At 40.0% G+C, this 14,364-nt stretch overlaps 2 protein-coding genes across 5 annotated transcripts in view; one reads left to right on the plus strand and one right to left on the minus strand.

The window, feature by feature from the left end:
• Positions 1–3,935: 3,935 nt before the first annotated feature.
• star2 (steroidogenic acute regulatory protein 2) lies at positions 3,936–6,882 on the plus strand (the record flags this gene model as incomplete). Its single annotated transcript, XM_083994840.1, has 7 exons — positions 3,936–3,999; positions 4,100–4,207; positions 4,291–4,427; positions 4,544–4,702; positions 4,928–5,112; positions 5,735–5,828; positions 6,778–6,882. 7 exons carry the CDS (start codon positions 3,936–3,938, stop codon positions 6,880–6,882), a joined length of 852 nt encoding a protein of 283 aa, XP_083850966.1.
• A 693-nt stretch (positions 6,883–7,575) lies between these two features.
• The window catches only part of adamts14 (ADAM metallopeptidase with thrombospondin type 1 motif, 14), a 45,438-nt gene continuing 38,649 nt past the window's right edge, over positions 7,576–14,364 (minus strand). For 3 of the 4 annotated variants that reach the window (XM_083994495.1, XM_083994494.1, XM_083994493.1), the window contains 7 exons: positions 13,287–13,450; positions 13,028–13,193; positions 12,615–12,747; positions 12,189–12,396; positions 10,829–10,958; positions 9,567–9,674; positions 7,576–9,445 (listed from right to left, as the gene is read on the minus strand). In XM_083994495.1, the coding sequence (XP_083850621.1) occupies positions 8,880–9,445; positions 9,567–9,674; positions 10,829–10,958; positions 12,189–12,396; positions 12,615–12,747; positions 13,028–13,193; positions 13,287–13,450 (1,475 nt within the window). In that variant the 3' untranslated portion in view covers positions 7,576–8,879. The remainder of the gene's footprint in view (positions 9,446–9,566; positions 9,675–10,828; positions 10,959–12,188; positions 12,397–12,614; positions 12,748–13,027; positions 13,194–13,286; positions 13,451–14,364) is intronic. The other variant, XM_083994496.1, reaches the window with a different exon arrangement.

The raw sequence follows: 14,364 nt of genomic DNA on the forward strand, positions 1-14,364 counted from the left end.
TCCTTTATTAAGGACTGCACAACAAATTGGCAGAATTTGCTTTCGGCACAGCATGGAAGCACATAGTTCTGTGTTGGCACAAAACATCATAGATGCTTTTTTTTTTTATAATACATTGGAGTTTACTGCGTGAGTGACTGTCCAGACTATATGATACCAAACTGTGATGGATGATGTGAGAATGCTTTCAAGGATAGCTGTGTAGAACTGGAGGAGGATATTATGTTTCACTTTGTGTTTCTTGAGTTTCCTGAGGTCGAATATTGGTCTTTTTTATTATATGGCTTGTGTTATTGTCCGATTGGATTCATAATAAGTCTTAGCCTACATGACCGCCAAACACAAGTTGTATTACTTTTAATTCAACTTCATGCTATTCTTCAATCTGAATAACATTATTTTGTTCCTGAACCCATTTTCTGGCACTGACACCTAGCTTTCTTGACCTTTCTGTCACTTTTCTTCACTTCATTCTCTTCTAATCTGATGTATTCTCAGTGTGTTATGTAACAGTTACGACAACTAGAATATAATAGTGCTGCGTTGGCCATGAAAACAAGCTGAAAAGCATCTCTGAATGCATTCATTGCAACACATCGCCAACACACTTCATGGACAACTCACATTTTCAGCTCAATAAATTGTGACAAAGGCCCATTTTATAGCACCTTAATGCTGTGCAGCATAGCAGCATGAAAGGCCACATACTTTACACTTCCTGGAGTTCTCTAACAAATCCTTGCCACATCTCGTCCCTGGTGGCGTGACCGCAGTTTGAGGTCAGCTGGCCTGGTCAGCAGGTGAAGTTCAGCATTCACGTCATGAATCCTTCTCACAAGGACACCTGTTGGCTCCAGGCGATAAGAGCCAGCTGCTTTCCCCGTGCTCTATCAGCAAACACTTCCGCAAGGCAGCATTGAGTGGAGAGGGAGGCACTGGCCCTCTACCAAATATTTCGCAAATATGACAGTAACCTGCCTTCACACACACATAGAAATACACACTCACACACAACACTAACTGGTCATATGAGGAGAGGGAAGTGGAGCTGTGTCAGAGTGAGACTGCACAGCTGAAAGTAGATATGTTTTGTTTTTTCTTCCCAGATTCCAAAGATATTGTAGCCAGACTGAAGAGGGAGTCTAAATCTAAAGTAAATAAAGGAGGTCTGCTCAGTGACGGGGGAGTAAATCAAAAGCAATTATTCAATCAGGTAGTGAAACTAAATGAAAACATAAACCAGTTTCTGGAACTATAATAGGAAACCACCATGACAATAATTACTGAATGAGTTATGAAATGTAACCATTGGTTTCTAGAAATTATAATTCACATTGATACCATATCCAATAACATGGAAATCAGTTGGTTCCAATTAATGAAGGAATGAATGGATAAACAATGAGTCAATGAAATCAGAAACCAATGTGTCTAAAAACTATTTAAAAGACTTTGTTTAGAGATTTGTGTATGAAAAATGAATGAACAAAGTACATTGGAACTTATATAGAGATCCAAATTCACAAATGCATGGTAACTATATAATTAAAATAAATATCAACTGTTGGATGAATGAATACTCATTATTGTGTTATGCAATCATGCATCGCATGGTAATTAGCTGTTATTCTGAAAATGAATCTATCTATGCAGAGAGGGTTGGATGAACAAATAAACTAATTAAACTAAAAAAAAAAACATACAATTTTTAACCTTTGTACCTGGGATCATTATTATTCACACAGGATTACTAACCAGACTTTTTCCTCTGATCTCTCTGAGCTGCTCATCAAAGGAGGATTAACATCCCCCTCTCTCTTTTGACCACCTTCTTATTTCCTCTGTGTCCAACATCTGCAGGCACAAGTGTGTGACTTGTGCAGTCTAGATGTCATTTACAATCTTCGTCTCCAACCTCTCTGACATCTAATTACCATTTGGCTTAGCTCGTATGCAAAGATTTCCTCCTGATGGGTGTAACAGAGCCCATCAGGGCCGGATTTTTTCTTATAGACCCATAATTAGCATTTAGAAGACCTACATTATGAGGATGATGATAAAAAATGACTTGTGGAATCAAATTGATAGAAAATTTTCTTCAAAATCCTTCCTGTCTCACAACCTGATTTCAGTGGTTTACTACATTGTTGTGAAATGGTGCAAACACAAGTACATTGCATCTTTTCACACAATCCAGTGCTGCTTTATCAGCGTGACAGTCGTCCTTACAAAGCGGCTCTAATCTTTGCTGTCTCTCGAGGTCACATGTCAGGGCTCTGGCCAAAATAAACTGAAATTTCTCACAAATTCCTTCTGGCTCCTGGAGATTTAGACTCTCGTGTCTTGTGGTTGCTACAAATCAGTATGTGTAGTGAGCTGAATATAAAACCTGTGTGGAAATTTTTGCTTGTCTGTAATTATGATCTGGAATTGATTATTTGTGCCTTTGATTTAGCCTTATTTATCACCTTCATGCCTCTAGTCTTGCATGTACCCTTAAGATTCTCATGGGTAGTATTTTATTTTGGCATTGGACTAAGGTACTAGATCAAATTAGAGTCAATTTTATTTTTATTTTTGCACTGAGTATGCTTGTACCATTAAAACAAGATGTGTTTTGTCAGACAATGCAGCCCATAAAAGCTAAGAGGACACTGCATGTCATACTTTTAATAAAATAAAAAATACCAGAAAAACTAGACTTCAGTTAAATTTGACAGAAACTTTAGCAGCACCACTGACAAAGAGCCATGTTTGGCTTGAAACATTGCAGTCTTCCTAATAGGAAAGGTAAGTTCTTTGAGAGATTGAACCTTCTAAGCCACATGGTTAGATTAATTTGCTGTGCTCTCACCAGAGATTATGGACTCTTTGCACAGCTCCACTATGTACTTCCTGAATTTAATGCTACTCCTTTATTTCCTGTCTTACATTATTGGACAAACCAGTTAATCCAGGTGGAGCTGTGCATACTAGAGCCCATTATCAACCAGCATCATCTTGGAATGTACGACATCTTATATTATTTCAAAGAAAAGGACCTATTTGTGTGTCTTGCTTTTACTACGTAGCTAGCATAAGCATTTACAGCTGTTTAGTAAAGAGGATGTGTTGTGTGTTCAGCATTGGACTTCCTGGATAATCCTATAGATCTGATTTGCTGATTTGTTCACAAAAACATTGTATACTTCACACAACTATTCCTGAAAAATGTAAATTAAAAAAATAAAATAAATATAGGCCTATATATATATATATATATATATATATATATATATATATATATATATATATATATATATATATATATATATATATATATATATATATATATAGTTACCACCAGTAACTCAAGATGCAAAGAAATGCCAGTATTAACTCATGTCCCTATTACGCCTCTTCTTCTACATAGTTAGCATGCTAACCAGCAAGTGACACTTTGCACCCCACTTTGTGGAGAGTGTGATAACCTCTTGGATCATTAGTGTGTAATTGTGCATGATTACTGGAACCAATCATACATCGACCACTCTGGTTATCTAGCCTACTTCATCTTAATATGCAGAAATAACATCTTATGTGATTGCTATGTGGTGTTTCCGCCATCATTCATGGCTTGAGCTGCTAAAGTATATGAAAGTGAAAAATGGAACATTCCAGTTTTCCTTGTAATCTGGGTCTTAAAACTGTTATTCAAACTTTAAACACAAATGTGATAAATTGTCAGAGCAGTTACTCTTAGATTTCCGTTCTGACTCGCATCCAATGTTGTGTTTCTGCTACCAAACCTCTTGTCAAGTGTGGCCTTCAAAACAAAATTCAGAACAGCTCCTATCTTCCTCTCGTGGCTTATCTCAACGGAGCGTCCTTCACAGGCCATATAAAGACCAGCGTCTCGTTCTGTTCCTTTGCTGTCACTGCCCGAGACAGCCAGTATGCTGCGTGCTGTTGTTAAGCTCTGCTGTGGCATCTCCTACCCACATCTGAGGAGTATGGCAGGTAAACGCTTTATCTTAATTCCTTTTTTATGCAAATTGATGCAAATGCGGTGCAGAATTTCACCTCTTTTTGTTTGCAACACATTTGTTCAATCATGCAGGACTTCAACGTACAGCCATGGCAGTGATAGGCCAGGAGATCACACACCTGCACAGATGGGGACAAATCCAACATCACATAAGAGTGGCTGCTGGTTTTAATTTTACTGGTAAATAAACTGCACTCTATTGACTTAAATATTATTTTCTCATGTAGTTTTTGAAATATAATGAAGAAAAAAACGTTTTACAGAGCCCGAACCAGAAGATGTGAAGTCCATGCCAGCAAAAGAAGATCAGCTGTTCTATGTACAACAAGGTCAAGAAGCGATGAGGAAGGCTCTCAGCATGTTGGAGGACAAAGAAGGATGGAAGGTCGAGATCGCAGAGGTAACAACACAAGTTCCCTCTCCAAAGTTCACATCTCCTTTGAATAAATAAAAAGTCTCAAAGTAAATATTTTTCTTATTGTTACATGTCCGTGCTTGTTTGCTGCTCCTTTCAAGAACAACGGGGACGTGATCTGTAGCAAATTGGTGCCGGGGGCCAGGAGGGTCTTCCGACTGGAGGCGGTTTTAGAGGCCGGTGTGGACGAGCTCTACGACCTGCTGTTTGTCAGAGTGGAGGAGATGCACCAGTGGAACCCCAGCATACAGCATATCAAAGTGAGTTGCCGACCTTTGAATATTTCAAAGGTTGCTGCAAATAATTGGATATTTCATAAGCAATGAAACCTGTAAAAATATCACATACCATGAAGATCTTTTTGCTCACATTTCTTTTTAAAAGCCTTAGTTCACTGACACTTGTTAGCAGTAAGAACTGTACTTGCAGTTTCATCCTGCAGTCCGAGATGTGATATGCAAACTGATTTGTGTCTCTTGTTGTAGGTTCTGAAGCATGTTGGACCTGAAACAATTGTCACTCATGAAGTTTCAGCTGAGACAGCAGGAAATCTGATAGGCCAGAGGGATTTCCTCAGTGTCAGGCATAGTTGCAAACAAAACTCCAGCGTTTATCTCGGAGGAGCAGCGATTCAACTGGACTCGTTCCCACCACAAGCCGGGTTTGTGAGGTAGGAGGATCGTCTGCAGAGCAGGCTGTAGTTTCCATTCAACTCTCATAACATACAGTGTCTGTGTGAGGTAATCTCCGTCCTCCAGATGGTGAAATGTCAGTACAAAATGGGAAAACACCTTTGACTCGACAGCAACAAATCCGGTGTTATTTTCTATTGTGGCATTTTAATGTCTTATGACAGTCTGTGGTAATTTACACAGCATTGAAGAAGAACATCAGTGGCCTTAAATGTCTGCCCTCATATCTTGTGTAGAAAATGTTTTATTGGACAAACGTCACAAATGTGTTGATAGGGGAATACAACAATAGATTAGAGTTAAAACATGTCATGTTTGAAGATACTTGGCTGGCTAAATGTACGTGTTAAAAATGAAGACTTTAAAGTCTATGGTTGCAGTAGCAGTTCTTTGTGGTGCTAAATGCTAACACAGCACCATAATGGTAGTCCCTTGACTCACATGCCTGTATTTATGATGTAACCAACATTAGGGTTTGGTAAATTTTACATCATCTATATACAGTTATGAGTTATGAGACAAGCAACTGATCCATAATAATATGTAATCAATCCTTGGTTGGATACTAATGGACCAATGACTTTGTCTACGTGTTTACAGAGCTGAGGATGGACCCGGCTGCATCATCGTACAGGCTCTAGATGGGGACACAAGAAAAAGCCGCTTCACGTGGCTTCTTAATATGGACGTGAAGGTAAACAAATTTATACAGGGAACATAGAAAGGAAAAACAGGACTCTGGTGTGTGTGCAATATGTATCTGTTGTTACTCCGCCACTTCTCCCAGGCTTCCTCCTGGTGAGCAGTGGGACTCTTCAGATTGAATGTTTTCTGCTGTGCCCAGTGATAAACAGCTGAATAACTGAACCACACAGACCCACACATCCTAAATCGATCTGTGGTTTTCAGCATGGAAAAGTGCTTCATTAGAATAACTGCTGTTAAATCGCTTCTAAATATTTGATCTGGTTTCACTCATTATGCTCTCGGTAAACATCAAGCGCCTCCTTCATCCTTCAGTGGAACCCAACAGATACAAATTGCTCTGATGCGAAGTACACAATTTTGTAAGAAAAAAAGGGTATGCGGAATAAATAAGTATGCAGGCAACTAAGACAAGGAGGCAGACCTGAGAAGTGGTGTGTGGTGTGTGTGGTGGATGAGCAAATAAACAGCACAATCAATCAGTGTGAGAGAAGTGATGAATGAGGAGCTGGTGGTTTACGATGAATAAGCCGCCACATTTCCGGAGCCGCAACTGTAGATAAGGATGGGTCCCCTGGTCTTCATCAGCTGATAGAGATTGCTGTTTTGTCATGAAGACATTTCAGTTGCCAACACAGCAGAGACTGACATCTAGATAAACTCTATCCCTTAATGAAACTTGCTAGATGGGACTGAAAGATTGAGAAAAATCTAGTAAGCGGACCTTGAATCAATTTTATTTTGGCCAAACAACTATTTTTCTTATCCTCACTATTGTTTCTTATTTCATTTTGATATGACTTTTGCTACTGGTGTGTACTGCCATACTGAATACTAATTTGCTGAATCCTTACTACATATATGCTGTGCTATTTGCATATGAACAATAGATGCTCCTTTGTTTACTGGGACTTAACTGAGGCAACTTTTGTTCACAGGGCTGGCTGCCAAAGTCCATTGTCAATCAGGCTTTGCCCCGAGCACAGCTGGAATTCACCAGACACCTCCGCAGGCGTCTCACAGCGGGCGCCACCCTGGGCTGACTGAGTCTGTGCGACACCCACGCGGCAGCATCACCCTGTCATCATCACAGGGGACGACTGGGTGATGGAGGCCTGGTGACAGCCTGGCAGAACCGCTGCCCTTTCAGCAGGAGCAGAAATGCAGCCTGGAGGAGAAGGTCTGCTACAACGCTCTGCAGAGAAGAGCAGAGCAGAGCTGGCAGAGACCGGTGTCAGCAGCCAGGGCCAGTCTGGCCCAGGGAAACTGGCTTATAATAGGAATTAATGTCAAGTGTACTGATCAAACCTCATTATGATTCCATGATTAGGAGTCATCACACGTGACTAACTGCACTCTGCATATGACTGGACAAAATAAAGTGCCTGAATGTGCATATTTTGAGTCATTTTCATCCTTTTATCTTTGTTAGTATTTGAGCATTTTTAGCAATGGCAATAAGGATACAGTATCTGATAAATATAAAGAACGCTATGTGGTTATTTGAGTTTTTCAAGTGTACAGAATTTAAATCAAGAGCCAGAACAAGGTCAGGCTAAAGAAGCTCTTCTCTTTTCATTCGCAGTACATCCATGTCCTTCCTTGAAAGTCTAGTAGGAAAAAGCTCAATCTACTGTAAATGAAACAGCTATTTCTAAAAGAAAAGCACAAACAGAGGAAAGTGAATCATAGTTCTTTCAAATGTCTTTTACTTTGTTCTCCATACCACTTAAAAATTCAATAAATATTAACATTTAAAGCTTTCATTCACGTATGTATATACAAGAACTATACAATAAACATAATGATGTTACAAACTGCAATGCAGGAATGGTGTAACAGTATGACCAACCACAGTCTGTAGACTTACAGCATCACCTGTATTTTCCATATTGCAAAACATGACTTATCATAACTTGAAATTTACACTATATACATTATTATCTCAAAAATATATCAGTTACAAAAAATATCATAATGTGTTTTTTTTTTTTTTTTTTTGAAAATCTTTTCGTTTTTAAAGCGTAAATAACTGACTCCACAAAGGCAGACAGAGGGCATGCTACAGTGGGGATTACCCTCACTGCTTATCAGTGAGGATATTCACCAGTACGTTGGATGTGGACAGCAACAACAACAACAACAACAAAAAAAGAGCACCGACGGGACAGAGACGCCATGACACTCCCTGCCAGGAATGATGACTATAAAGCCTGGAGTGTGCCAGTAGAGTAATATTATAGACTTAACAAGTATTTCATTATAATCAATTATTTAAAACTGACAGATTTATTAATTAAATTAGCATTTGTATGATACAAAAAATATTATTGCAATTTATTATGGAAATTACAATTACATTTACTCACACTATTGTCCATTATTTGACCAGCTATAACAAGAACAAGGGGATAAAATCTCCTTAGACCTTTAAATATATTGTTTAAATTCTAATTTAATTGGTAAATATAAAATTAAAAATGTTTTTAAATTTGATTTGCTTTTGAATTGATTGTAAATGAACACAGCTAAGGTCTGTAAATCTTCTGCGGGCACACTCAAGACTCCATAGTGACCCATACACCTCCATGGCCAACAGAGGCAGATGGTATGCAACCATGGCCTTTGACCTTTCCTCATGTTCACAAAACCAGTTCAATAGTAGTTCTAATGCACTTGAAAAACAGGCTTACACAACTGTACACAGATAAAAACATGAATGTAGCAATGCAGTCATCACATTTTGAACACGTCTTGTAGTCGTTTTAGTTTTACAGCACCTTCGTTTTGACAACTTTTTTTTTTCTTCCGTTTTGTTTTTGAAGCACAGAGGGTAGAGCGACGCAGGTCACTCTGGAGATTTGATGAGGTAACCATCACTGGTCAGTTCACTGGCATGGAAAAAAAAAAATCTTCAAAAAAAAAAAAGAAAAGAAAATATCTGCAGTAAGACTGCAAGTCTATCAGATGCTGCAAAGGGTGAGCTGATGTACGAGACCGTCTCACTGAGCAGCACGTTCACAACATCGCTCACTGTTCATTATTTCTGAGCTGACAGGGTTCTGTGAGTCGAGTCCCTCTCTGATCCTAAATCGTCCCTTCTTGACCTGGAAGCGACTGGGCCTAAAGTGCTGTTTGGACTGTGCTCTTTAGAGGCACCTCCACTGGAGTCTGCTGTGGGCCGTGGCGGCCCTGGAGGTAGAAGAGGCCCCGGGTTTGAGTCTCCCTCCCCAGCTGTGAGGAAGGGGTCGCCGGTGGGAACCTGGGGCAGAGCAGCACCTGTGGATGGCGAGGCTTCAGCAGCGGTGGCGGTGGTGGTTGGTACTGGGGCAGTGGAACGTAGCCGTCTGAAGATGGCTTTAGTGGTTTGGGGCGGGCTCTGGGTCGTAGTGGGTAGAGCAGCCATGGGTGACGAAGGCTGAGAAGGAAAGGAGGGCTCAGGTTCAACTGAGGCCACTGCGTCCTGGAGGTCAGGAACATGAGTGCCCAGGTTTTCTTTCTTGTTGCAAGACTCACAGCAGAGCTTATTATATCCAGGGATGGAACAATAACGGGCAAGAACCTCCATTTGACAGAAAATCGATTTATCCCCAAGACATGGCTCATCTAGTAATAAAAGAGAAGACATCAACGAGAGTGGGAGAAAAGAAAAAACACCTCTACTGTATAGATGATTGAGTTTAGCCGGATGTGAGTGCTTTCCAAAACAAACAATACATTGACTTACTTGAAGAGATTTTGTGGACAGGATTTTCAGGAACCCTTTGGTTTAGAGTTTCATCTTTCATGGTGGAGTTCCCCATTGTTTCAACAGTGAGAGAAGACACTGGCTGTCCTGGAGGGCACAACAGGAAAGATGGAACAAAAATGAGGCTTTAAAAAAAAAAAATCCTACATAAAGAGGTTAAAACAGGAGCCACGAGACCAGAGAAAACTTCTTGACAACCTCATGCTGCTTTAGGAAAACAAGAGCCGGGTTGTTAGGAGACCTATAATAATGCCTGGTGCTATTTACAGAACACAGGGAGGGCACAACCTGGACGTCATGTTTTTGACAAAAAACGCTCTTTTCCACTCACTGGTCTGCACAGGGAAGGATAGGAAAACAGGTCTCAGGTCTTTGAAAAGGCAACAGTGTGATAAAATCTGCAAGAGGGCATCAACACAGACAAAGAAGCTGAAACATCTTGCTTTCTTTCTTTCTTTCTTTAGACAGTTAGCATTCAGAGGGCTCTTTGTACTAGTGAAGTAAATTCCATTGTACTGCACCTTTAAACAGATACAAATCTCAAAGCGCTGTACATCAATAGAAACAGATAAGGGGAAAGGAAAATAAAGATAATTAAATGAAATGGGGACCGACTTAATTCAGAGCGACTTAATAAAAGCTTGTCTGTATGAACAAAATAAAGTCGATGTCGGTTCATCTGTTTCTGTAAACATGTTGAGAACAAAACGTGCTGTTACTGTACAACAGCTGCTGTTATTCACCGTGGGAGCAGAAACTTTAGTCATGGTGACATAATGTTTTTGTTATTGGTGTCCCAGAGTGACAAACAGCCTATGATTTGTCACAATGACATCAATTGTTGAAATTGCACATGAGAGTTTTCTTGTTTCTCAGTGAATAAAAATAGACAATTTTTACAGTAACTTTTAATTTTTAACGAATTCAGCTCATGCGCATGAAGCAGTTATCTTGCACCCACATGTTCAGTTTAATCTGGCTGTGAGATTACCTGTGAGTCACAGGAACACAACATCATAACTCAAGTTTCCTTTTCTTGTCCTTGCTTTTAAATCTATTGTCAGGGGATCATAACTACCCACACACCCAGTGCCAGTTCTTTATAGTCTCTCTGCATCCATCCATCACATAACAGAAATGACCCAGTTTCTTTAATAGTAGCCTACATTTGAAATGGGCAGCAAACCGATCAGCTGGTAAGAGGAACAAATGTTTCCAAGTGTTGTGTACGTGTATCTCACCTGGACAAGGACTTAGTTCACAGATGAGGACTGTTTCTGGTTTTTCACCCTCGCATTCTCCGATTGTGTTGTCGCTGGCCTTGCAAACCACCTGCCTTTGTTGGATTCCTTCGCCACATGTCACCGAGCACTAACACACAAACACCACACACACACACACATACACAAGTTAAAGCCAAAGTGTTATTACAGCGTAGTAGCAGCTAAGTAAATATTTAAAAAAACAAAAGCTTTCAAACTAACTCTTGACAGACACAGTCAACATCTACCACATGTGCCAGTTTAATTTTGACATTGGCGTCCAATCTGGGAATTTGCTTCTAATCACGGCATATTTACCCCATGAGCAACAAAACAAACCTTTTGTTTCGTGCCAGAATATTCATAGCTTCTTCAAAATAAAGCCTTGACATCCCTCTATATTTTAAAGCTGTGGGGTTTATTTTGTATGAGCTCATTTTCTTTTTAGGTCTTCATTTCCACTTAAAAGGACTTGGAATCTTTCTTGTTTTTCTTTTAAATGAGAAAAAGATTGGTTTAACTTGATATTCACTCTGGCTTTATGTGTACAGTACATGCAGTGTTGTTTGTCCTCCAGCTAGAAGAAAATGACCTCTCTGAGCTGCAGTAAACAAAGTCCTCATTGAATAAGCATAAGTTAAACATTAGCAATGGTGAAATTGTATAATGCAAGAAGTTTTACATAAAGTTTTATATGCATGCACTTTATTTTGTTGGTTTTTATTTCAAAATAAATATCTTCAAAATATGTAGTTAACCCCTGAACACCCACTGTCCAGTGGGCCCAGCAGTAATTCGATGCTATAAGACCCACAGTGCAGTGGGTGTTAAAGGGATAATTCAACATTTTGGCAAATTGGCCCATTGCGATAATCCCTACAGTTTTAGGAGTAGGTTTGTTACCTTAAATTCTTGGTGCAACCTATTTTTAGAACGGCGGAGCAGAGCCGCTAGCTGCTCAGAGCTACGCTACAGAGGCTAATGGGATTTCTTGGTTTCCCTCATCAAACTCATCAAATACACAATCCAACAACTCCAAAACGCTCTGGTGGACAAGTTGTGACCTGCACATTCACCACGCTATGAGATAATAACGGAACATTACGAGACAGAGTTGTTTTTGAGGTAAATGCAGAGACTTCTGGCCCAAAAACTGCCCCCGACAGGGCGCAGGGGGCAGCAGTTTTGCATGAATTCACCTTGAAAATAACTCCGGGCCAATTTGTCAAAATGTTGAACTATATCTTTAAGGGGTAAAGAGCCAGAGGAACATTTCTGATTGAATTCAGTAGTGCTGCATTAATGTAAATGAGCTAAGATCAGGTAAGAACTGGCTCACCTGAGACCACGCCCCTGTCCTCCACTGGGCGGGGCATACGGTGTGGTTACAGGCTCGCCTGGTCTCGGGACGGTTCTCGGTGCAGTGTTTGCTGTGGACGAGTCTGTTGGTGCCGTTGTGGAGAGCCTGCATGCACTGCACCACTCTCGTATGGTAGCCAAGCTTCCCGCAGGTCTTACTGCAGGGGCTCCACTCTTCCACCACCCACCTGTCAACACAGCAGGCTCTTTGAAAAGCTTTCCATTGCAATTGAATTTTTTCCCCTCCATTAGTTAGAGTAAAGAACTCACTTTTCTTCTATAATAGCATGAACCATACCTGGCAGGCAGCATGTATGGTCACAGAGCTATTATCACCACTTTTCATGCCGCATTAGATTTTGAAATGATTGTATAGATGAAACGTCTACCACTAAAGGTCACTTACGTGGGCTGGCTGCACTCCTGCACATTGCAGCGTTTGCGGATGGGTTTGGGCTTTTTGCTGGTTTCACAAAAGTTGCGATGAACCAAACGGCTGTCACTCTTCCTCCTGCATCCGTATTTTGTGTACTGTATGCCTGAGATAGAAGAGGATTATAACAAGAAGAGTCAATGATACAGTTAAATGTGAGCCTAAAATGTTTTTCAACTTTCTATCATTGCACTTCCCTTATTCTCTATGCAATCTAATCAATGGCTACAAAAAAAAAAATCTAAACATGTTTGATTTATAATTAAATGAAACAGGGAAAATAAAATTTTACACCGAAAAAAAATTGAAATAGCAAACACACAGATCTACAATTTAAAGCTTAATTTTCTTTTTTTTTTCTTTTTATTACACATACACTCACTGACCTCCCCCACAAGGTTTGGAGCACTGAGACCAGCTCTTCAGTGCCCACTCATAGGTGTCCAGTTCAGCCAGAAGTACATTGTTGTTGGTAATAAGCGGTAACAGGTCTTCATGTATTATATACTTATACGTCAAGCTGACTTTTACGTCCTCTTCCTGGGGAATGACCTGCAATTAAAGGACAAATAATGTTTCTTAGGTTAATATATAATGAATCCGAGGAAAAAGCAAAGCAACAATAGACGATCCAGTCCCACCCACCAGAACTACAATGCCTTCGTGCAGAGGCCCGCTCGTTTTTAGGTTCTCCTTCTCGGCGTCCGTGGAGTACTCCCACTGTAGACCATTTTCAATGAAGGTCTTTGATTCAGCGTCTTCACTTTTTGCATTCAGTATGAAGTTTCCAGTAACTTGATTCTTCACAGCTGTCAGTGATGAAGAGAGAAAGTATTTTATGCATGTGTGGTGGGAAAGAATGAGTGCACATCGTGTAGTTTTGAGTTTCATTCATTAAAAAATCTCAAAAATTGATCAGAAATTCAGGAGGAACCCATCCCTCGCCAAGAGATTTTCCTTTAAGAGGGAGGGGGATTGTGTCAGTATGTATTTTGAGATGTTTGGCGTCGTGGTTAGCCAACAGTAATTCCTCCCAAGTTGTGTGTCATCTCCTCTTCCCATGAGCTAATAAAAGCCAGAGAGGAAAAGAGAAGAGAAGACGGGTTTGGCGAAATAATGCCATGATGATGTTGCCTCATCAGTCACACAGAGAGCTATTGTGAGCACAAAGATACAAGTCTGTCACGTTTTCACAGACCTGAAGATGCTGTGCTTCTTTAATGTGCAAATTGCACTTGCGGTACATAGAATATATACTGTAAAGCCTATCTTGTTCAATAATGTACATGCAGCTGCAATTTAAAGCTCCTGTTTTCACATCACAACAATAGTTCCTGTGATAATTAGACATCTGTCATATCCCACAAGGCACGATAATAGACTTAGAATACACATGACAACCCTATAGTACTCATTGTTTAAGAAAAAAAAGGCTACATATTACTGTGTGCATGGCAATTATTTATAAACCTTGCGTCCTGGCATTCTCTTTAATCTCAAAAATGAATGTAAAGGAATACTCTCCTAAAAGTATTTTCTTTGATCATCAAATATGCTCTTTATGTTTAAAAGCTGTCTTTGAAGAGTTGCTCCTTGGGGGAAGAAAGTAGATGTAACCACAGTGGTCACAGTGGACTTCTCTGAAGTATAATCCTCATCCTCACCACTGATTTTTATTTTTCATTTTGTTCCACAAAGATCATTAATTCCACTAAAATCTTTA

The sequence above is a fragment of the Trachurus trachurus genome, assembly GCF_905171665.1.
Source record: "Trachurus trachurus genome assembly, chromosome: 19".
Taxonomy (NCBI): Eukaryota; Metazoa; Chordata; class Actinopteri; order Carangiformes; family Carangidae; genus Trachurus; species Trachurus trachurus.